The sequence below is a fragment of the Megachile rotundata genome, chromosome 4, assembly GCF_050947335.1.
Source record: "Megachile rotundata isolate GNS110a chromosome 4, iyMegRotu1, whole genome shotgun sequence".
NCBI lineage: Eukaryota > Metazoa > Arthropoda > Insecta > Hymenoptera > Megachilidae > Megachile > Megachile rotundata.
The window spans coordinates 7,023,424-7,048,651 of record NC_134986.1 but is presented as its reverse complement, the minus strand read 5'-3'; the positions used below and the strand labels follow the sequence as shown (position 1 = coordinate 7,048,651).

At 34.7% G+C, this 25,228-nt stretch overlaps 2 protein-coding genes across 14 annotated transcripts in view; one reads left to right on the top strand and one right to left on the bottom strand.

The window, feature by feature from the left end:
- On the top strand, positions 1–25,228 carry Alk (Anaplastic lymphoma kinase). 6 transcript variants are annotated; one of them, XM_012290304.2, is made up of 27 exons: positions 1–141; positions 6,532–6,686; positions 12,198–12,559; positions 12,968–13,160; positions 13,230–13,357; positions 14,174–14,305; positions 14,385–14,540; positions 14,933–15,078; positions 15,159–15,325; positions 15,737–15,831; positions 15,957–16,055; positions 16,402–16,582; positions 17,032–17,179; positions 17,382–17,531; positions 17,642–17,798; positions 18,459–18,650; positions 19,032–19,277; positions 19,383–19,487; positions 19,562–19,757; positions 20,028–20,307; positions 20,893–21,185; positions 21,241–21,466; positions 21,545–21,661; positions 21,718–21,981; positions 22,159–22,234; positions 22,388–22,623; positions 23,325–25,228. In XM_012290304.2, the coding sequence occupies exons 3-27, from the start codon at positions 12,229–12,231 to the stop codon at positions 23,370–23,372; spliced, it is 4,362 nt and encodes a 1,453-aa protein (XP_012145694.1). In that variant the 5' UTR covers positions 1–141; positions 6,532–6,686; positions 12,198–12,228; the 3' UTR covers positions 23,373–25,228. The 6 variants fall into 6 exon arrangements, with proteins under 6 accessions (XP_012145694.1, XP_012145689.1, XP_012145693.1 ...); XM_076530703.1 differs by adding an exon at positions 319–370 and having other exon boundaries at positions 8–141; positions 22,159–22,623; XM_012290300.2 differs by lacking the exon at positions 1–141 and adding exons at positions 3,014–4,156; positions 4,252–4,334 and having other exon boundaries at positions 22,159–22,623.
- LOC105663110 (uncharacterized) overlaps positions 15,750–25,228 on the bottom strand; it is a 29,821-nt gene continuing 20,342 nt past the window's right edge. For 5 of the 8 annotated variants that reach the window (XM_076530721.1, XM_076530722.1, XM_076530720.1 and 2 more), the window contains 2 exons: positions 21,681–21,814; positions 20,411–21,472 (listed from right to left, as the gene is read on the bottom strand). The gene's annotated coding sequence lies outside the window, so the exon portion shown is untranslated. Of the gene's footprint in view, positions 18,954–19,012; positions 21,473–21,680; positions 21,815–22,142; positions 22,453–25,228 lie in introns of those variants that run through there. The other 3 variants (XR_013037886.1, XR_013037887.1, XM_076530723.1) reach the window with 2 other exon arrangements.

Genomic DNA, 25,228 nt, shown 5'->3' with positions numbered 1-25,228 from the left:
GGTGGTACGTTGCTCGAAGAAGGGTGGTCCGTCGTTGGGGTGACAGATGCGAGAGGTCGTCGCGGAGAAAGTGTGTGATCTCTCGTGTTACGTGCGCTCTGTTTTCGTGCCAATCGAACGACAGTTTTCTAGATGTACATGGTGAGTATACTGTTCGTGTTTCCGAATCGATTTGAGAGATGTGGTGTATCGTCAGATTACTGCGTAATAGGGTAGACGTTGTCTCGAGGAGCGGTTAATTAGGTGATGTTTATCTAGTGTTGATCGAGTGTAGAGGATAATGAGAGGTACTGCTTCTGAATCGTACGGGATTTACAGATTTCAGGATTACGAAGGCGACCTATTTTTTCGGAGACGCAGAAAGAAGGAGGTAATCGATATTTATTTCGAATGATCGCCACGATTCGCGTAATTAGCGACTGGAACTGTTTTTTACGGAAGAAATGTTAGTTGGATGCAGAAATACTGTCATATTGTGGGTCTAAATGAAACTTGTGTGCTAAACGTTTAGTAATCGTCGAATTTATGTAATTTATTAAATACCTTATGTACATAAGAGATGTACATAAGAGATAACAGATATGTAACAGATCGACAAGTATTTTATTGTGTGTTACTCAAGTTACTTCAAATATTTGCCAACGTGTGAAATTGCATAGTTTAAGAAACCTTGTATCTTGAATTTTGTATGATATTTCATCGTTGAGTGTTTGAACGTATTCTGTTACGTTTGACCAAATTATTTGTTAATTTTTGATAATGTAACTGTCTTAAGATAGTCATTATGTGACACGCAATGAAGCAAAAAGAAATGTAGAGAATTAAATTTGCGATATCTTAATTTTTTATTACAAATTGCATGCTTTTCCATTTGAAAAAATAAATGTTTTTAACGTTAGTTATTCTTGATTTGTATGGAGATACATTTTAATACAAATATTTAGTGTCAATTGTAAAAATATTAATTTGTTTACGATGTGATCGATTTCGACAAATGAAACTTTGTTAAGAATGATATTTATTGATTAAAATGTTCTCGAAAATATATATTTTTACAGCCACGAGGCACTTTTATTACGAGCAATAAAATTTACTAATTTAATAAAGTAATGTTAATTAAAAGTAACTGCGATCAAATTTTGAGCATCATTGTTGTATAAATTCTATTTTGTCAAACTTTCATAAAACTGAGCTGAATTTTTCATATTGTAAAATTATCAATTTTATGTGCAAGAATTTAATAATTTTTCTTAGTGTCAATATTGAAAATATTAATGTTCATTATAAATTTTACATTTTAACTCTTTATTGCCTTCTGTTATAAATAAAGTAATATAGTACACGATTGTTGCATCTTTTTGTACATAAGTAAATTGCAAATTTTATAGTCAAAGAAATTGTCAAAAACTTTTCGTCTCTTTTGTAATTATTCGTTTTTGTAGCTTCATATAATATTGCAAATTTTTAATGGCAATACTAAATTTTTAATGTATTTTCTTTTAATAATTTTTGTTAGTCAGTATTTACTTATTAAAAAATGTTTGTCTATTCTCATCTATTTAGTATTTCTACTTGTACAAATTTAAAAATCAATTTTTCTTTCAAATTGAAAAAAATTATGTAAGAAAGAATCAAATTTACATTTTGCAGAGTTCAAAAACCTTTAAAATTGACCATTAAATGTACAACGATTTTAGAATAACATGTACTCAATTGTCTGATTAATGTTCTTACATTTTTAAATGAATTTCTGTCATTTAAAACGTATCACAGAGCTGAAATTGAATACTAATTGATTATTGGGGTCATTTGATAATTGAGTCACGTCGATATTGGCAAGTACCAAACTCGTTGCCGATCGATCGGTTTAATCACCAAAATACATTCGTTTGTCAAGTCTTTCAGATTGCCGGAAATCTAAAAAACTATCAAGTAAAATTCTCAATTATTTCTGAATAAACTTTTCTAATTCCACTGCAAAACCCTCTTTAATTCATAAAATAAGACAATTAGAATTCGTAAAATATAATTATACTTTCTTCTGAATATAATAGAAAATGATTGTACAATCAGAGCGCGAGGATTACGCATACGCAGACGCGAGAGCGGCAGCTTCGAATAACGCGTAGTTATCCAACGCGTAGTAATGCAACGCGTGGTAATCCTACGCGTGGTAATCCTACGAGTAGTAATCCAACGCGTGGTAACACAACGCGTAGTAATGCAGCGTGTGGATATTCAACGCGTAGTAATCTAGCGCATGCATATTCAACGCGTAATAAGGCAACGCGTGGTAATTCTAAGCGTAGGAATCTAATGCGTAGTAATACAACGCGCTGTTATACAGCGTGTGGATATCCAACGCGTAGTAATCTAGCGCGTGCATATTCAACGCGTAGTAATTCAACGCGTAATAAGGCAACGCGTGGTAATTCTAAGCGTAGGAATCTAATGCGTAGTAATACAACGCGCAGTAATACAGCATGTGGATATCCAACGCGTAGTAATCTAGCGCGTGCATATTCAACGCGTAGTAATTCAACGCGTAATAAGGCAACGCGTGGTAATTCTAAGCGTAGGAATCTAATGCGTACTAATACAACGCGTAGTAATCCAGCGTGTAGATATCCAACGCGTAGTAATCTAGCGCATGCATATTCAACGCGTAGTAATTCAACGCGTAATAAGGCAACGCGTGGTAATTCTAAGCGTAGGAAACTAATGCGTGGTAATCTAACGCGTAGTAATCCAGCGTGAGAATATCCAACGCGTAGTAATCTAGCGCGTGCATATTCAACGCGTAATAATGCAACGCGTGGTAATTCTAAGCGTAGGAATCTAATGCGTGGTAATCTAACGCGTAGTAATCCAGCGTGAGGATATCCAACGCGTAGTAATCCAGAGCGTGGATATTCAACGCGTAGTAGTCCAACGTGAGAATATCCAACGCGTAGTAATCTAGCGCGTGCATATTCAACGCGTAATAATGCAACGCGTGGTAATTCTAAGCATAGGAATCTAATGCGTGGTAATCTAACGCGTAGTAATCCAGCGTGAGGATATCCAACGCGTAGTAATCCAGAGCGTGGATATTCAACGCGTAGTAGTCCAACGCGTAGTAATGTAACTCGTGGTAATTCGAAGCGTAGGAATCTAACGCGTAATAATCTAACGCGTAGTTAACCAACGCGTAGTAATCCAACGCGTAATAATCCAACGCATAATAGTCTTCGCGCTCTAATTGATCCGTTTTTCCTTAATAATTCAAAAACGAAGCTTCGAACCCCATTTTTGCAAAGGAAAATCTTGTTCAGAATGACATCCTCTACCACCCCTTTCAGGGAGTAATACTAGTTACAGGACACCCTGTATACGCACATTAAAATTGTCTATAGTAATATATACACATACTACAATTGTCTATAGTAACATATGCACACATTACAATTTCTATAGTAATATATAAACACCTTACAATTATTTATAACATTCGCACATCAGTATTTTCCCTAAAACTCATGACACAAAAATAACCACCAAAAGTCGCGAATATGAAACTGTAAGACGAAAACGAGTGCATCGAACGTGTAGAGAAAATAAACGAAAGTCGAACGAGTAGTAACAAAAAGAGGAGTATGAACGAGTGTCGTTCGAATTGAGTCGGGGAAGCACTTAATTCGCACTTGTGAAACGATCGTTTGAATATTCCGGAAAAGAGAGAGACAGTACGAGCAGAGGGCGGAGATGATAGATGGAGAGATGAAAGGTTGAAGGGAATCAGACAACGAAAGAAGGAGAGAATGCAGAGTCTGGTTAACTGGATAGAGAGAAGAAACGTTTCTGGATTGCCGTTAACGATACACGAGAGATTATCTAGTTGAGAGTGCGAGATCCTATAACGCGATGCAACTAGTTACGTTTCGTCGTTCGCGAGACTAAAACTATCGGTCTCAGTTTTCCGACACTCGGGATCCGAGAACAATTGAACAGATCTTCGTTTTGGATAATTAATTTTGAGCGTAATGTGTTGAAGTACTTGAGAATTGCGTACTTCACGTTTGGGTTAAATTATTTGTAGATACTTTTGTGATTGTTTATGTTTAAGTGATGTCTGAACTTATGTTTAATATTATTTTACAATTTTTCGGGTGTTTAGGTTAGTTGTAATATTTGAAGTCATTAGAATTTATTATTTGTGTGGATTATGAATAAAATGTGAAGCTGTTAAAATATGAATTTGATTATTTTTAGCTAGGTCACCCTTAAATTAATTTAACTTGCAGTGATACAGTAGCTGAGTTAATTAAACAATTTCTAGTGGTATGAATTTTGAGGTAATAATTGAGATGGACTTTTGAAATATTTATTTCAGTGAAACAGGGCTATAGAAATATTAATTTTTGGGATTCGGGTCATTTGAAATATTAATTTTAATAGTACAGAGCATTTAAAATATTTATTTTACGGATGTAGGGTCTTTGTAACATTAATTTTAGTGATATGGGACCTTTGAAATATTTATTTTACTGATATAGGGCATTGGAATACTAATTTTACTGACATAAGGATAGTCAAATATTTATTTTAATGATACAGGGTCTTTGAGATATTAATTTTAGTGGTACAAGAATATTCAAATATTTATTTTAGTGATACAGGGTCTTTGAGATATTAATTTTAGTGATACAAGGATATTCAAATATTTATTTTAGTGATACAGGGCCTTTGAGATATTAATTTTAGTGATACAAGGATATTCAAATATTTATTTTAGTGATACAGGGCCTTTGAGATATTAATTTTAGTGATACAAGGATATTCCAATATTTATTTTAGTGATACAGGGTCTTTGAGATATTAATTTTAGTGATACAAGGATATTCAAATATTTATTTTAGTGATACAGGGTCTTTGAGATATTAATTTTAGTGATACAAGGATATTCAAATATTTATTTTAGTGATACAGGGTCTTTGAGATATTAATTTTAGTGATACAAGGATATTCAAATATTTATTTTAGTGATACAGGGTCTTTGAGATATTAATTTTAGTGATACAAGGATATTCCAATATTTATTTTAGTGATACAGGGTCTTTGAGATATTAATTTTAGTGATACAAGGATATTCCAATATTTATTTTAGTGATACAGGGTCTTTGAGATATTAATTTTAGTGATACAAGGATATTCAAATATTTATTTTAGTGATACAGGGCCTTTGAGATATTAATTTTAGTGATACAAGGATATTCAAATATTTATTTCAGTGATACAGGACCTTTGAGATATTAATTTTAGTGATATGGGGCATTTTCAATATTAATTTTAGTGATACACAGTCGTTGAAATATTTATTTTACAGATATAGCGCCCTTGAAATATTAATTTGAGTGATACAATACTTTTGGAATATTAAATTAAGCGATACAAGACCCTTGAAATATTAATTTGAGTGTCTTTGTACAGAATATTTGAAATATTTATTTCAGTGATACAGAGCCTCTGAAGTATTTATTTCAATCGTACAATGCCTTCAAAATATTAATTTTAATGTTCAAAACCATTGAAGTATTGATCTTAGTGACACAGTGTCTTTGAAACACTAATTTTAGTGATACAGGGCCATTGAAATATTTATTTCAGTGATAGAGGACCTTTGAAATATTTATTTCAGTGATACAGAGCCTCTGAAATATTTATTTCAATAATACAGTGCCTTCAAAATATTAATTTTAATGTTCAAAACCATTGAAGTATTGATCTTAGTGACACAGAGCTTTTGAAACACTAATTTTAGTGATACAGGGCCTTTGAAATATTTATTTCAGTGACAAAGGGCTTCTGAAATATTTATTTCAGTGATACAGAGCCTCTGAAATATTTATTTCAATAATACAGTGCCTTCAAAATATTAATTTTAATGTTCAAAACCATTGAAGTATTGATCTTAGTGACACAGTGTCTTTGAAACACTAATTTTAGTGACACAGAGCCATTGAAATATTTATTTCAGTGACAGAGGGCTTCTGAGATATTTATTTCAGTGATACAGAGCCACTGAAATATTGATTTCAATAATACAGTGCCTTCAAAATATTAATTTTAATGTTCAAAGCCATTGAAGTATTAAATTTAGTGAGACAGAATCTCTGAAACACTAAATTTAATGATACAGAGCCTTTGAAATGTTTATTTCAGTGACAAAAAGCTTCTGAAATATGTATTTCAGTGATACCTCCCATGATGCACCCTTCAAATCAGTTTATCTCTTACTGATACACCAATTAAATTAGTTCAACAATTAAACGTTAGACAGACAATTAGACTAGCAATCGCATCCTTCAAATTACCCTAACGATTATTACTAATACAGCCTTCAATTTACCTATTAATATCTCTAATAATATCTCTATCACTCCCACAAATTGTGTAACAGTCTCTGATACAGCCTCCGAATTATCCTCCATATTAACACCAACTACAATTTACATTTACTACAAATTGTAACCAACAATATCTTCTTTGCAGAAACCTAACCATTGCTGAAGTCTGTAATCCCATTCATGGGATACCATGAACCATTAGAAGCGAAGAATAAAAATTGAAGAGGTGTTAATTCAACAGAACGAATGAAATACAAGAAACTATGCTGGAAAATTGCACAAGTTCGTTCTCGATCGAAGGTAAGAAGACTCGTGCTGTATAATTTCTATTCTTACTGATTTGCTACAAAAAATAGGCGCGATTGTTAGACCCGTTATCGATTAGGTACACATTAATAATATCGCATTATACTATGTTCGAATATGGCGTGCAGTCGAGCTTTTGAACCGAGAGTTAGTAAAAGATCGATAGAAATACTCTGAATAATTTGTTCACGATGTCTGTCGTACGAATAGCCGTGCTAACTTTTCTATTGTCAATTTTTAACGGACTTTTGCACGGACGGTCGATGTTATTATGCATTAGGAAGGTTGATTTAATGATTTAGGGATCTTTGTAAGAGAGAATTTAGTTTCACTGAAGATGCATATGTGATTACGTTGTCTGGTATGGAGAAGATGAATTTTTCTAGAGAAAATTGGGATGTGAATGTTGGATGTAATGGGGGGATATTGGGTAGCGTTAATTGTAGGGGAATGGGGGGATTTGGAATTTTGCGAATAGAAGGATTTGAGGATTTGGATATTTGAGGATCTAGTGATTTAGAGGTTTGGACATTTGGAAATTCTCATAATTTGAGAATTTGAAGATTTGGGGATTTGAGCATGTGAGGATCTGATGATTTGGGGATTTGGACTTTTGGGGATTTGATAATTTGAGAGTTTGAACATTTGGGGATTCCATGATTTGAGGATTTGTACATTTGAGGATCTGATGATTTAGAGGTTTGGACATTTGGGGATCTGATAATTTGAGAATTTGAAGATTTGAAGATTTGAACATGTGAGGATCTGATGATTTAAAGGTTTTGACATTTGGGGATCTGATAATTTGAGAATTTGAAGATTTGAGGATTTGAACATTTGAGGATCTGATGATTTAGAAGTTTGGACACTCGGGGATTCTCATAATTTGAGAATTTGAAGATTTGAGGATTTGAACGTGTGAGAATCTGATGATTTGGGGATTTGGACATTTAGGGATCTGATATTTTGAGAGTTTGAACATTTGGGGATCCCATGATTTGAGGATTTGTACATTTGAGGATCTGATGATTTAGAGGTTTGGACATTTAGGGATCTCATGATTTGAGGATCTTATGATTTGGGAATTTGGGAAATTAAGAATTTGATATTCTGGATATTTGTGGACTTTTTTAAATTTAGCCATTTGAGAATTTAGAAATGTAGAAATTTGAAGAACAGACAATTTAAAAATTTGCGGAATTAAAAGTTTGAAGTTTCAATTTTTGTGAATTTTTGAAGTTTGTGCATTTTAAGAATTTAAAAATTCAGAAATTAATTTAGGAGACTAGAAATCTAGAAGATGTAGAGATTTATGTATTTAGAAAGCCAGTAATCTAGGAAATTTAAGAATTTGGAATTTAATAAATTTTCAAATTTTCAAATTTGATAATTCAGAAGTAACAAATTTAAAAATTCTTAATATTTAAAATATTTAAGCAATTTTTGTGGATAATTGAAATTTATACATTTTAAAAATTTAAGAATTCAGAAATTTATTTAGGAGACTAGGTATCTAGAAGGTTTAGTGATTTACGTATTCAGAAAACTAGGAGTCTATAAGATTTAGGCATTTGAAATATCAGAAAATTACAAAATGTTCTAATTTATAAATTGATAATTAAAAAGTAACAAATTTGAAAATTCATAACAATTAAAATATTTAAGCAATTTTTGTTAATAATTGAAATTTATTTTGATAATTCAAACGCAACAAATTAAAAAATTCTTATTAATTAAATTATTTAAGCATTTGAAAATTTAAATATTTCTAAATTTGTTAAGTTAAAATTACAATTAAAAATCTTAAAAACATGAAAGCTCAATAAAAATACAGTATAAAATTAAAAAAATTACGAAGTTAAAAATTTTTAAAATATAAAAGCTCAATAAAAATACATTATAAAACAAGTTATTATGTCACCGATATTTTCAACACAATTGATTCTGTTTCTAATATTTTGCTTCTAAGAATATTCTGGAAATAACACTCGGATACGTTTCGCTATTGGTATACGAGGGTTGTCTTCGTTATTACCGTCACACCGGAAATTATGAAATATCGGCGAATCAGTTATTCCATTTCCGCCAATCACCGCTTCGTTTCATCATCCACTTCACCCTCTCGTTTATATGTACTATTTTCTACGAATTTCCTATAAGTATACTGATGATGAAACCATCTAAATTACTTTAGGATGCAAAATGCGATCATTTAAATTGCTACTTTTTCAAACTCTGTTTAATGTAAGTGTATACTATTATTTTAATACTATCGATTTAGGCGTGATAAGAATCACATGAATTATTCATTGTAATTTAGTCTACGGCGCGATTCTACTAACATGGAGTTTTGTTCTTAAATTTATTGATTTGTATATTTATAAATTTATGAACGCCAATTTTTAAATTAGGAAAATTAGTCATTTTTCATTTTTTAATTTATATTTCTACATTTTATAATGTTTGTGGTAATATAAATTACAATGTGAATTTATAAATTTTTAAAATTACCAGATCCATAAATCCACAAATTTTTAAATTCCTATGTTTAGAAATTTTAAGAATTCTCTAAATTCAGTATTTTTAAATTTCAAAATAAAATCACCTTCTAATTTTTGAACCCTTAAATCCCTAAATTCCTACATTTCTTCTCAATTCTCAAAATTCCTAAATTTTCCAAATTTCTCAAATTTTCCAAATTTTCAAATTCTCAAGTTTTCCAAATTTTCAAATTCTCAAGTTTTCCAAATTTTTAAATTCCCATATTTCCCAAATTCGTAAAATTTCTTACATTTCCCATATTTCCCACATTTTCCAAATTCCTAAAATTTCTCAAATTTTCCAAATTCCTAAATTCCCAAATTCCCAAATTCCCAAATTTCCAAATTCCCAAATTCCTAAATTCCGAAATTCCCAAATTCCTAAATTCCCAAATTCCCAGATTCCGAAATTCCCAAATTCCCAAATTCCCAAATTCCCAAATTCCCAAATTCCCAAATTCCCAAATTCCTAAATTCCCAAATTCCCAAATTCCCAAATTCCCAAATTCCCAAATTCCTAAGTTTCCAAAAATTCCCAAATTCCAAAATTCCTAAATTCCTAAACACCATCTAAACTACATATAATCAATGTTAAGGGTATAAATAACAAAAACAAACCACGTAGGTGAGGGATTAATTAATTAATATTCATTGCAAACCAAGAATTGAATTATTTATAATAAATAAAAAGCAAAATAGCAAATCAGATTTCAATATAATTTTTAAATCAACTCAAATAGTATAGCTTTATAATATTTATGAAATTTATAATAACTGAATTGTAAGCAACGATTTCTATTGAGGAGCGCAATGAAAACGATCCGTGCGAAAGGACGGTCGTCGAAAGAGTGCTCGCAATTGATAAGCCGTCGCGGCCCGAACCCTATCACGTGGGTCTTCCCCCACTCCGGCCTATACAATTGCGAATACCTGGCGGCTTTACTCCTAAGCTAGCCTAAACGTCTCGATAAAATTACATGGGTAATTGTGAGGGCCCTCACAAGATGCAAGCATTTCCTTATCGGGGGCGGTGGAGGCCTCAGGGGCCGTTGTGAACGTCCCTCCTAATCACGGCTTAAGGGGGGCAATGCCTTTAGACAAATGAAAATAAGCTGATATTTGTGAATTTTTTTTGTATAGGACACCTTTGTTTTGCATTTTCGAAATTTCAGGTATAATTTATTATAACTATTGCCTATTACAGAATATTTTCTGTTTTGCAAAATATTTAAAAATGCCGGAATTGTGACAATCCTTTCTGGAAGCGTTTTGGCGTGTCTCTAGTTTTAGATATATTGGTCTGAAGCAAGTTTGTAGACAATGTTTCGAAAACTAACATTCACAGTTAGTAAATGAACCTCAGAAATGTGCAAAATATGTAAAATTGAAGAAATGGCGCGCTTTTAAAGAAAAACTTTGAATTTTATTGAAAATTTTTGCAATGTTTTGCAATAAAAAGGACTTTAATGTTCAGTTTATTTCACACATTTAAGTTCATATGTTAGATAGTATTGTCATGGATATGTGCAAAAAATTTGAGCGCGATTGATGAACTACTTTTTGAGTTACCAGCCACGCCAATTTTAAGAACGTAGTTTTGAGAAAAACGCGTTTAAAGTTTCAGTCCTCCGCACTGAACGCGTGTATACCCGCGGCGCTAATCGGCCATAACTTCAAAAGGGCTTCGTATTTTACTTTAAAATTTTGAGACAATATTTTTAAGATGTTACACTAACATTTTATAGAAAAAAAAATTTGTAAGTTTTTAAGATTGTTAAGGTATTGCCCCCTCTTAAACAGCCCCAGGTTCGCAAAAGCGGCCCTGTGCACGCAGAGATCGCCGTTCCAGGTTACCAATTAAAACGAATTTTCCAATATCCTGCCTTTCACTCAGGTTTTCATTTGCTCCTTTACAGGTCTTGTTTGAACTTAAGAGTACACAAAAGACGCGCATGAATGCATAGTAAACCGAAATTATATTTCTATTTATAACAAATAATTAAATAACGTGAAACTAAGAGAATAATGTCAACGCTTAAACTAAATTCCGGATTTTCATTTTTCTACTCTCAACAATCAATATTAAGTTGACTGTACACTATCAAAGAATTGATCAGTAAAAAGTAACTATCTCGATTTTTTAATTTTCGAGGGGAAACGAGAAAGGAATTGATAAGGTTTCATTACCGCGAAACCACAAAAGCTGTTGCCACAATTAAATTCGTGGTTCAAATTGTTCTTCTGAACTTTTGAAGGCTTCAGACAATTCAATCTTTCGCAATTACTACATGTTTTTAATCATCGAAAGTTCGATAAAAAATCTTAAACTCTAAGAAATTCGTTTTATAATAAAAATGAAGAGTTATATTTATATTCGTACTGGTCGGAATTTCCCTTGAAAGAGCAGTGATACGTACAAGATTATGAAGGATAAACAAGATTTATTAATTCTTCTGTGAATCTGCCATCAATATCGATAAAATTGCTTACTTTTCGATTCTCATTACATTTGCATTTCTGGAAACATTTTCATTCAAATGTAACATGCAAAATATTTGGAGAAATCTTTCCTTTCAACATGTTCCTTAGTCCAATAATATTTCATATTAGGATCTGATACAGTACCCATGTTAAAGATTACACCCAAAAAGCTGTTAACTCTTCTTTCGTCACATCGATCCAATTATTCCATGTTGATCGATCAGATAAGCTCTGCTCTATTTTATTTTTGGCATATTTATTTGTTTCTAGTACAATTGTTTTCAAGTGCATCCGTGAAGAGTCTGAAAAAGTAGATAGGTTCGGTGCAATGAACAGGTATTAGGTCCAACAATCTTAGATTCCGTCAAAAAATTGCTTTTTGATTGTAGTTGAATAAAGTATAAGATTAGTATGGTGGCTGTGGTGGCTGAGAGCGGGCATACAACATAATAAAATATGTCTGCTATGTAACGAAATGTTTCAGGATATATCGAGCGCGAGGAAAACAGGGAGTAATGATCAGAGGTACTTCCAGGGTGTTGACCGCTAATTCGAGACGACTAAAGCACTGTTGCCAGAGCGAATTCCATCTGTTTGGCAACCTATTGTTACGAATTCTCCTTATTCTTTGCTATATCACCGGCACCTGTTGTTACTGGAAAGAGAAGATGCCGCGCGGGACCAACGATATACAGATCGGTTTGAGCCGAGCGCTCCAACTCGGACACTGCGATTTGGAGATCACCTGCGATTGGTTCTGGGATCAAACTTCTGGCTTTAAAAGAATTACACCGGCCTCTAAAGGAAGACACGTACCTACCACGGATGCTAGTCGTTCGGAAACAGGTGAATTATTTCAACAGGTTTATTATTTCAATTTTATTAACACTTTAATGCTCGCACGTTTAAACGCTTTAAACGTTTAATCACCAGGGATCGGCAACAGTTTCGAAGAATTAATTTTAACAAACTTGATGTAAATTCACGAAATAATTCAACATGTGTACATACACGTAATTAAATAAATAACAACAATTTAATAACAAATTTAATAAGAATTATTTTATTCAAAGTAAAATCTAATATTTTGTTAATAGTAAGTAATAGTTTCATTAGCAAAAGCAAAGAGTAATTTAATTAACAGATCAGTACAAAAGAAGTAAAATGATAGTAATTTACTTAAAAGAGCATAATAAAGTGAAATAACCATAAGTTATAGAAGGGATCTGTTAAAATAATTTTCCACTTTGTTAGGGCATTTCTTATGGTATACCGAAGGAGAAAAGGCCCAAATGTGGTCTGTGACTATTCCACCAACTGGGACTCGTTGCGTATTAGAATTATCGTTATACCAAGTCGAAATGAAAGATGGTGCTATCAAGTTGCTCATAACTACAAATAACACAAGTTCCATTGCCGTGGAGAAGGCCGGAAATAACCATGCAAAGTAATTACTTATCAATCATTATAATAATATTTACCGAATGCACGTTGCTAATACTATGGTGCATTACAGATGGGATGTAACGCGATTTAAACTGGGTGCAATTAGTCAACATCATAGGTTATTGCTAGAGTTCCTGTTACCTTATTCCAACTCCAGCGTCGGTGTCGACAACATCCGTCTGATTGACTGTTTCCCGGGTAAATATTTCTGTTTATAGAAAACTTAAAAATTCATAAAAATTCACTGTTTGCTAAATATTTGTAGTAAAAATATATCTGAATCGCAGAGGCTTTATATTGACAGAAGCAAATTCTGAATTCATGAAGTTCTCACATTTTCAAACTATCATAGATTGAATTTACAAAATATATTGAACGCAAAAGTATTATTATCGTAGAACAATACAACGTTAGGAAATATAATTGATTTTTCGAATGTAATTTCTGTTTCTTGCAAGAGCGAGCCAGATAGCTTCTAGCTTCTTCAACCAACAAGTTAATAATGAATATTCGGGCATCGTCCAAGCAATGTTCGCAAAACACTCGGGCCTTTCTGACTTTTCCCGAATACTACCCTTATCTACCATAGCGGCTTTACTCCTAGACCAGCCTAAAGGTCCCGGAGAACAACCAAGTGGTTCTCCGTCCACTGTCCCTCACTACCAGAGCCGTTCGTCATCTCCCTTTCAGGGTCATACCGGCCTCAGGGCGATACATACAGCACCTCCCCTAGCCGTGGCTTGAACGGCCCCAGGTTCGCCGAAGCGCCCCTGTGCACGCAAGGAGATCGCCAGCTAGGCATCGCTTCTCAGAAATTTACAAATGTTATCTCGCTCGCTCTTTCTTCGCTCTCCGCTACAAATAAACTTATCGCCACCTTCGCAATGACAATACAATCGCACACAATTCGCAACATAACGAATAACCATGGTTATTTTACATTCAGAACAGACATAACCCAAACTTACACAATTTTACTTAAATCTAAATAAACTAAATATGTCTTGTTTGCAGAACGACTACAGCCAGGAACAGCATGCACCGACAACATGTTCCATTGTAGTAACGGTTTGTGTTTAAACAGAACACATGTCTGCGACCTAACAAAAGACTGTCCTAACGGCGAAGACGAGGGTCTCGACTGTGGTAATTGTCAAATTATTTCCATTACCCCCGCCATGTCGAATATATAACATGACAAGATTATAATTGAGGAGAGTTTCAGACAAAATACCAGAGAATGCCAGATGCAATTTTGAGCACGGATGGTGCGGTTGGAGAAACGTACCAGGAAGACCTTTAATTTGGACCCTCCATCAAGGTCCCACACCGTCGGAGAAAACTGGACCTAGTTATGATCACACGTACCGTAATGCGTCTGGTATGTTTCCAGTTTCGTAGAAAATTGCACGTTTACTTAAACGGTCACATAGAGGTTCATGGAAAAGGAGATCATATTTTATAGAAAGATTAGCTTTTTTCTGAGTTGATACTGTTCTATGATGAATTAAATCTAAATGGATTAATTTAGATTTAATTTTGGTATTTGTAATTTTTTCACTAAGATGCTCCTTTATAGAGGAATAATTGGAATTTTTATACCTATTGGTTGATTATTATTATTACTTTGTCACTATTCAAAAATTACAGTCATATCTATTTAAGGTTCATACAGGTCTTTCGAACATTAATTTTAAATATTATTGAATGTTCAACAATTATGTAAGCACCTGTTAAACTTTTACTAATCTGATTATGTATTTTGAACTACAGGAACATATGCTTACGTAAACATGTCGAAAGCAGTGAACATGCCGAAAGCAAACTATGGTAGTCGCGGAACTATTGAAAGTCCACTATACAATCCTACACCTCCGTACAGTAGCGATGAAAAAAGTCCTTATTATAAAACTTGTGAAGTAAGTGTCTCTTTTTAAACAAAATATTTTATTATTAATTAACTCATAGCACATCTTTTTAATTTTTGTTGTACGTTTAGGTACGTTTCTTTTATCATCAATATGGAGCACACAGTGGTTCTCTTGGATTATATTTGGTTCAAGTGAAACCACATCAGAACCAGTCCGAAAGTTTGTGGTGGTCTTATGGCGATAGGGGTGATGTGTGGTATAATCAGGCTATCACCTTGCCTGACATTAGATACAGGTTTAAAATCAAAATCATTATGTTACACTGATAAGGAATTTTGGAAAAATTTGAAAATTTCTGAAATTAGAAATTTAAGAGAATGTTTATATACAATTTTTTAATATGGAAAATTGATAACTTGAAAACTTAAAAACTTGAAAACTTGAAAATTAAAAATTTGATAATTTGGAAATTTGAAAACTTGAAAATTTAACAATTTAATCATTTGAAAATTTGAAAACTTTAAATTTAACAAATTTGAGAATTTAAAAACTTGAAAATTTCTAAATTTTATAATTTAAAAATTGAAAAATTTGAAAATTCAGAAATTTCAGGTCTTAGAAAATGCTCATCACTATTTAACACCATCATAAGTTGTCCTAAACCATCAAAACGATATATGTGATGCATAAAAACATAATTTTGCAGATATTTTTTGCAATTTGAAGCAAGCAGAGGAATCTCCTCGAAAGGTGACGTGGCAATCGACGATTTTTCTTTGAGTCCCGAATGCTTTGGAATTGGTAAATTTTTAAATCATTTTGTAACCAAAATTACACTATTTTGTAACAAAAATAATTAATATTTAATAGTAATAGTTCGTTTCGTCTTTGTTTAAAATATTACTCATTTTCTTGTAATCGATTAGGGGTTCCACCGGAAGTTGTTGGAAAATTCAATTACTACAATCCTGTTATCGACTCGGAGAGGATCCCTGATCAACACGCGGATTTTGTTAACGAAACTGGTTTGTATTTTATGAAACATCAAAAATCTTTTTCAATTCAATATTCTCAAAATTCTTTATCAAGAATTTATCCTCAAAATTAATTTATTTTTAAGATTTATTTTTCAAGAATTTATCTCCCAAAATTAACTTATTCAAAAAAATTAATTTTCAAGAATTCATGTTCAAAAAGTAATTTATTCCCAAAATTTAATTTTCAAGAATTTATCTCCCAAAATTAATTTGTTCTCAAAATGTATTTCTTAAGAATTCATTTACAAAATTCGTAACCTTATCCAAATTCATCTTACTAACAAGACAATTCGTTGAAAAGAAATAAAAAAATTATTTCTAATTGTATTTTCAGTCATAAAAATCACTACTTGTGGTGCAACAGGAAGAACAGGTCCCACGCGAGAACTATGTAGCGAAGAATATAACAAAACAGGCGTAGAATTAATGGTACCTCCACCGGATCTGAAAGATCCATTTTCCTATAATTTAAATGGCGTTCAACGATGGACTGCACCTCGTGGAGGATATTATACGTAAGGACATACACCACATAACTATATGAAACTCTACAAGAGATTAAATCTGGGTTTCTATAGATAAAATTGGTGAAAATAAATAAACGAATAAAATGACGAGTCAAATATATTTTAAAAGTATCAAATTTTCAAATTTAGATACTTGGGATTTGAAAGATATTTGAGATATTTGAGAATTTGTAGATTAAAAGATTTCAAAATATAGAAATGTCACTAATTTAAAAATTAGAAATTTAAGAATTTGTAGATTAAAAACTTTCAAAATATAGAAATGTCACTAGTTTAGAAATTAGAAATGTAAGAATTTGTAGATTAAAAAATTTCAAAATATAGAAATGTCAATAAGTAAAAAATTAGAAATTTAGTTCATGAAATATCGCGCTATCAGCTTAGGCGTGGACATTGATAGCGTGGAAATTAATACGCTTAATTTACTATAAATTTAGATTAATCGGAACGGGTGCTCGAGGTGGAAAGGGTTCCAGTGGTATGGGAAGCGCCCTTGGTGCTCTTGTTCGCGGAGTAATCGAAATGGAGAAGGGTGAACAATTATATTTCATGATCGGACAACCAGGAACTGACGCGTGTCCCAAAGTAAGAATTTTTCGAAATAAATCCTACGAATTTTCTTTACACTAAACACACACTTTGTTACACACTTAACGCCTTAGCCTACAAGTTTTTTGACAGCGTCAATCATTAAATTATAATTTAAAATCACCTCTTCATATGCCATTAATTGATTTTTTGTCAGAGTATTAATTTATAAATTAACAAATTGTCCGATCATTTTCAGAATTTAGGATTGAGTATAAACAGTTGTCAGAGTAACCAATCGTACGGATTATCTCTATCCTCCGGAAGTGCTTCTAAAGTACATGAAGTAAGAAAAATCAAGATCAGAGATGGCGGAGGCGGCGGTGGAGGAGCAACCTATATCTTTACAGTAAGTAAATGTGTTTAAATTGATAAAATGACAATCGTATACATTTATATGTATTTACATTTACATTTGTATATATTTTTATTGTTCGATATAATTGTTGCGTGTTTCAGTTAAAAAACAATCAAGAACAACATCCGGTATTGATTGCAGCCGGTGGGGGAGGTATAGGTTTCGGACAATTTGTCGATAATGGGCTTCAACATGGTCGAGGACCTGCTCCTCCCGGAAGACCACCCATTTCTGGTGCTGCTCTTTCGGCGGACGCGGGTAAATAACCTTTCAGATATATTTTAATACGTTCTGACGTAAAGTATTTCAAAAGAGATGTAAATGATCCACATTTTATCGAAACTTTAATGTACACAGTATTGAACACATATTTTTTAGAGAGACCCATATTTATATTTGCAGAGTGAAAGTAGCTCTCGAAATTGAGGTTGCAATATTTCACTGCTTATCTCGTGACCTTTCCTTTAATTTAATTTATTTTATTTTTAACACGTTCCGTGCCACGTGTACCACCAGTGGTACAAACATATTTATTTAATGCACTGAAAGTATATATTCATGACAAATTTAATTCTGTAAAAAAATAGTTTTACTAAAAGATCAAAGCATTGTACGATATTGATTTTATGTGCACAAAACGTGTGCTCGTTAAATTTTGAACAATCGAAGTATTTTCTGTTACAACACATATTACGTACAACACACAAAACTATGATAAAAAACTGAAAATAAATTGAAACGCGTATCCCCGGACTACTTCAATTATTCCTAACAATATTTTTCACGAAAGCAATTCGAGAATTCGAGCACGCGTTTTATTTAATTGCTTCGCATGTTCATTGCAGTAATTTGCATCCGTCCACGTTCGGTCATAACTGTTTGGAAACTGTGTTAATTACGTAAATCTCTGTGGCACAGGTGGCCCTGGTGGTGGGTGGAACGGGTCATCGAGTAACGTTTCGGGTCAACGAACTTCCGCTGGTACATCCCTGGTTCGGGGTGGTGTAGGAGGAATTGGTTGCAGTCCTGGAAATCAGAGTCACGGAAATGGAGGATTCGGTGGCGGGGGTGGTGGATGTCGTACTGGAGGTGGTGGGGGTGGCTATATAGGTAACAGTCTATTTTTACCAGACGATTTTCACCCAACAGGGTGCTAACAGGGTTTAGCGACGTACACTTTTCAATTCTATTACCTAATATACAGGGTGTTACCTGTAACGTTACTTACGATTTTTCTCCCACTTGCAGTCACCTTACGAAAATAAGTTTAAGTATCATAAAATCTTTAATATCTCCAAGAATTTCTATGTCTCTAATTACTTCATAGGGTCTCAGTTTCTCTTGAATCCTCTTCTAGACTTCTTATGACTTCCAGACCTTATAAACTTATAAACCCCATAAACTCCAGACACCCTAAAATTATAACAACAAATTAAACTTCATTGCAAGCTACCGATTTCTCAATAAATTACCGTGAGTACGATGGTCTAGGTGGTGATACAGGCCATATAGAACCCAGCAACGGCGAAGGCGGTTACTCTTATGCCAGCCGTGAGCTTATGCACGTTCACTTCCGGCCAGGAATAAATCATGGTCCTGGAGAGGTTTACATTATTCCTGCTATCAGTGGCTGCGGTTGCGACTTCCGTTGCGTCGCTCTTGATCAGTACCTGAGCGAGACAAAGTGTCTTTGTCCTCCGGGCTGGTTACTGAGCAATGATTCCAGATCATGCGTCAGTGAGTACAAAACGAACTCTACCCTGTTATAAATATTGTAACAGTCTAATGCAATAAGGCAATAATAACAGTAATAATAACAGTTTAATCTAATTCTGTTTGTAGTGGCTGATGATTCCAAGGTTACTCAACAGACATTCATTATCTGGCTCATAGCCATTAGCGTTAGTGGCCTATTTCTTGCCTTCACTGCTCTTTGCTTAGTACTTTGTAAGAAATTTGTTAAATGAACATATGTGATTTCGTGTAAGGTAGATTTCTTGGATTATGTGCTTCGTTTGTAGATAACCGTTATCAAAATCGGAAAGAATTGTTACGTCGAAGACAAGTTATGTTTGGTAATGGAACCGAGTTAACATCTTTACGCGCTGTGTCCGATACTATGATGACGGAATTCAATCCTAATTACGAGTTCGCTGGGAATTTATATAGTTTTAAGGATTTGAAGAAAATACCTCGGGAAGACATCACTTTGGTGAAGTGAGTATGAACGGAAGATTTCGTGGAGGTACGCGTGTGGACCCCATAGCGCTACGGGGCTCCATGCCACGGAATTCGAACGTACAATCTTCAGACTTCTATATTTAAAGAACTGAACTTCGTCTTGCAAAGTAGTACAGGACTTTTATACTTCTTTTTATAAACTACGCCATTTTTTACAACTTTTCTATATACAATACACATGTAATTTTTAAAATGTACGCATTAGTGTTAGGGTCTCAGAAACCAAAAAATTAATTTATGCCATAGACCCCTCGGACAAGGTGCTTTCGGCGAAGTATTTCAAGGCGTTTACAAACTCGGACACCAAGGTGAGATGCCAATAGCCGTGAAGAGTATACCATGTTCATCCAGGCCTCAAACAGAAGCTGATTTCATGATGGAAGCTCTGATTATGAGCAAATTCAATCATCCTAATATAGTAAAATTTGTCGGAGTTTCGTTCGATAAAAATCCCAAATACATCGTGTTAGAACTACTCGCTGGTGGGAACCTGAAGAATTTTCTTCGCGAAGAAAGACCACGCGTTGTAAGTATTCGTACACTTTTATCGCTATGAGCCTACTCAAAACATATGATTGAAAAAATTGTTTACCAATGATTAATTTTAAACGTATAAATAATTAATGAAGTAAATAACAAAGTAATGTATATTTATTTACAATAGTATCTTAAAAATATCGTACGGTATGTACCAGTAAAACTGATCATCTTAAATATCTTTCAAATTGAGCACAGTTTCGTTTAATACTTTCAGAACCTACTGTGTAATATCACATATTCTCACTTCCGAATTTAAGACAGCAAATTCCTGTTATTTTTTTAATGTTACACCCGAACACCTTTTTACGTAAAATGTTTCAAAGGTTTCGTGGTTTCATTTAACAAACTAACAATAAGAACAATAAATATGACTTTATAAGTCTGAAACTCTATTTGGATGATATTGAATGTGACCATCTATTTGGAATCTCTGACAATGTAACTAGATTTTCTAGTTAACTAGAAAACTAGACTTTTATTTTCCATTAGCTGTATATCGTTCTTCATTAAAATTAAAACAGGACTATTTATGTCAAACATGAAGAGGCATGAGTAATTCCCGTTTTGGCAGGACCGTCCCACGTCGTTGACTATGGTGGATTTGATCATGTGCGCTTACGACGTCGCCATGGGTTGCCAATACATGGAGGAGGCTCGTTTCATCCACCGGGACATAGCAGCAAGGAACTGTCTGCTCACCAGCAAAGGACCTGACCGAACAGTGAAGATCGCAGACTTCGGCATGGCCAAGGACATCTACAGAAGCGACTACTACAGAAAAGGAGGCAAAGCTATGTTGCCCATCAAATGGATGCCACCCGAAAGTTTCCTGGACGGAGTATTCACCACGAAGACGGATGTCTGGTGAGCTGATAATTTCAAGACCTGAGGGTCACATTGTACTAATCTCTGCTTGCAGGGCATTCGGCGTGTTGTTATGGGAAATCATGTCGTTCGGTTATATTCCATATACGGGGTGCACCAATCGGGAGGCTATGACAATGGTAACGTCGGGGGGTCGTTTGGAGAAACCTGTGGGGTGTCCTGATCCTATTTACGGAATAATGACCCGCTGCTGGCATCCTCGACCCGAGGACAGACCCAGTTTTGCGACCATTGTTGAAAGACTTGGGTACTGTTTGCAGGTAACGCTAAAATCAAATTATGAAAATTATAAGATCACATAAATCGATATCGGTACGAATCAAAAACTTTATATTCAGGATCCTGACGTCATAAATCACCCAACGCCCAAGTTTGATATTTTACCGATCTGCGATCGTGAAATAACGATTATGAGGCCGGATCCGGAAACGGAGTGTATCAACGTGCAATCGGAAGTAAGTGTAATCATTATACCTAGTTGCACGAGACTTCATGTCGATTGCTGTTGTAGCTGGATGCCTGCGGGTACATGCAGCCCAAAATCATCGATCCACGTTCGGCGATCCAGCGATTGACGATGGCTGCTGCTAATAACAATCCTTCGAATCCTGGAAACGAAAATACGGTTAGAACTAATGCAAACGAGAGGAATTCAGTGCAACCTACAGACTGTTTGAGACCGCGGTTTCAGAATAATCCATATGGCTCTAATTCTGACAAGTCTGAGCAAAATACGAGTACTAATAATTTCAGCGATGAGAATGATCGCACAGAGGTACGTTGATAATTTTAGACGTAACTATTTATTTTAGAGGTAATTTGTTAATTTGAAAATTTAGAAATTAAGGAATTTTGGTTAGGTATAAAATAAACACTCCTAGAATTGCCTAAGGTTGCTTATAACCCAGTACCATTTTGCAGTATCATTAAAGTTACCTAATTATGTTTACAGAAGACACGAAAAGAAGACGACTCAAGTCGCGAAGAGCAAAGCGTACATCGAACTTCAACGGACATCGAAAATAGCGGTAAGTTAGAAATCGCAGACAATGGTAACAACCGTCCAGCAAAGACCGAGAGTCGTGGAAGCAGCACGAACGACGTGTCCGACGTGGACAGAAGAAACGGTAACGACAGCGTAACAGACACGAACTCGGACTCCTTGATCGTTGCTTCTTCAGATACACCGCCTGACACGACGAATTCTTCACCGATCACTCGTACCTGCTCCCCTAGTCACACTGGCCTAAACACGAATGCCGCTAACGTTAACGGGATGTTAAAGAAAAATGCTCTGAAAGCTGCTCTCAGTTTGGATCCTAGTGCACTGTGTCGTGGAACGATACCGTACGAGAAAATTGCGTTTTCCTCGCCTCCGCAACGCTCGAGCACGCCCGGAAGTATGGAGATTAAAAAGGTAATTCGTCATTCTTTAATGAATTTGTTAAACAGATCCCTTAGTGTCTTAATTTAATCATTTACGCGATATATGTGACTTTACAACTTGCATCTGTTTTATAGGATGCAAGATGTAATTAGTATGTATTAATTGTCCTTTGAGCAGTAGATTGTGCGCGTTGAAACGAATCAAAAAGTTCTTTACCATTTTGCGATCTGATGCTCCGTTTTTGAGATATGAGCATCTGAAGGACGTTTGGCTTCCGGGGAGTTAGAGGCGCCATGGCGCCAAGCGATCAGCTGATCACATGACTACAATACATGCTACATGTAAAATACGTTTGATAGCATCAGTTATAGTATGAGAAGAATGAACAGTAATTTTCCCCTTACTTAACAGTGTTTGTAAAGTGTATAATACGTCATCGTGTGATCAGCTGATCGTTGGCGCCATGGCGCCTCTAGCACCCCGGAAGTCAATCGTCCTTCGAATGCTCATATCTCGAAAACGGAGCGTCGGATCATAAAACGGTAAAGGATTTTTCGAATCGTTTCTACACGAAGAATCTATAAGTATTTCCGCCTCATAATGTCAACCATAAAGTCTGAAACTCGATGTCGTTTACATCCAAGAACTCCAGCAATGTGCTTATCCCTGAATTGGTTTCACCGCAGTTCTATGTATGATGGAACTATCGTCTCTCTGTTCTTCACACGAAGGATTCTCTGGGTCACCAGCTACCGAGGGAAGAGGAATGCTCCTGCTGAGATTTGTACAAAGGGGAGTGACAATACTCCCCGGCCGTCATTGTTACGACACGAGCAACCAACGGCAAATCGTTGCGACGATCCGCGACGATAACCGGCGTCACGACGTCGATCCGTATCGTGGATTCCTCGTCGTCTCTGTGGATACGAGACGAAGAATGCTCGCGTCGCGTCTATTCCGAGGAGACACTCCTATAAATCGGAAAACGATGAATGTTGCCGCCTGATATATGTGTGCTTCTCGACGGGAAGCCATTTTCGTCCATAACCAAAGGGAAGTGTTTAATTGCGTTTACTAAATGGACGGTCCATAGTATTGCTGTAATAGATTCCATTCACAAGCTTGAGACCGTCCGTTGTTAAATTCAACTAAATCCTTTTCTCCCACTCGCGTACACGAGATATATAGGCGGTCTTTAAATATCCCATGAAAACTATGGATTCTTCATAGCAAACGGTCACGAAAAGCCGTTTGAAGTTTTGCAATAGGACACTCCGTTCTAAAGATGGACCTTCAGGCCGCCCCGTAGCGCTATGGGGTTCACCCGGGTATCTCCACGGATTTAAAACTCAATTGCAAATAATTGTATCAAGTTTTTAAAAGTTGATAATGTTAATTTATTATTACATATTATTGTAAGTTTATTCTATTACTATAATAATGGATTAGATTCGAAATGAACTTAAAATGGCGTAGACAGTCTTCAATATCTCGAGAACGAAAGTTCGGATCGCAAAACGGTAAACGACTTTTCGAATCCGTTTTCCACCAAGAATCCATAGTTTTCTTGCAGAATATTTTTCCGGGCATCCTGTATACAAATATCTACATGTATGTAAAAACGTGAACATATTATCGTCGTGTCTGATAAGCAAACGAAAGGGTTAAGACAGTTAAGTCTTAGAGCAACTATCACACCGAACACATTCCACGCACACACACATATATATATAAATACATAAATATTATAAATTATCGAGGAAAACTATGTAGATATAGTCGTTATCAGCTGTTATACGGTACTAACCCTGCAGGAGGATGACTACAGATAACGTCGGGGTCTTTTTTGTCCTTAACAAAGTACGCAGGACTCGCGGGCCGCATTGTACGGAACATTTTTTTAAGATTGCAAAACGATGTTCTACACGTAGAAGAAGTTTTAGTGAGTGAGAGAGAGTGTGACAGAGAGAGAGAAAGACAGAGAGAAAGAGAGAGAGAGAGACAATACACTATACACAAGACTTAATTTACACGAAAGGGAAAAGAATACGCCCGTCGGCGTTCTTTCTATACACACACCTATAAACCTTTGTATAATGTATGTATATTTACGAGAAGATTCTAGACAAGGCTCACGTCGGATCGCCTTCTTGATAAATTATCATTTTTTTTTAACAATATCAACGGACAACGATCGTAACGTCTCAGAAAAACTTAACTGAAGGGTGTGAAGATTACCTGACTGTTGACGAACGAAAACGAAAACAAAAAAAAAAAAGAGAAAACATGAAATAATTAATTAAGGTATCCCCTCTTGTCTACCTCGTTGATTACTCGTTGTTTTAACCAAGAAGATAAACGACGGGTTGGTGGAAAGTCGGTTTGTTTAACATCGATCTCGTTGTATACGATCGCTGTCGCGAAAAAGAAATGAAACGGGCAGGTAGAGTTTTCGAATCGCAAAACAAAACGAAGATTTAAAAGAACAAAAAAAAAATAATAATAATAAATAAAAGAGCACAGGCCCTTTTTTATTTTTCTTACAACGACGACGTACTTTACGTGCGCGCAGCGTATGAAAGTCAACCACCATATACCTGTACGTAAAACGTAATAAAGACATGTTTGTGGAAAA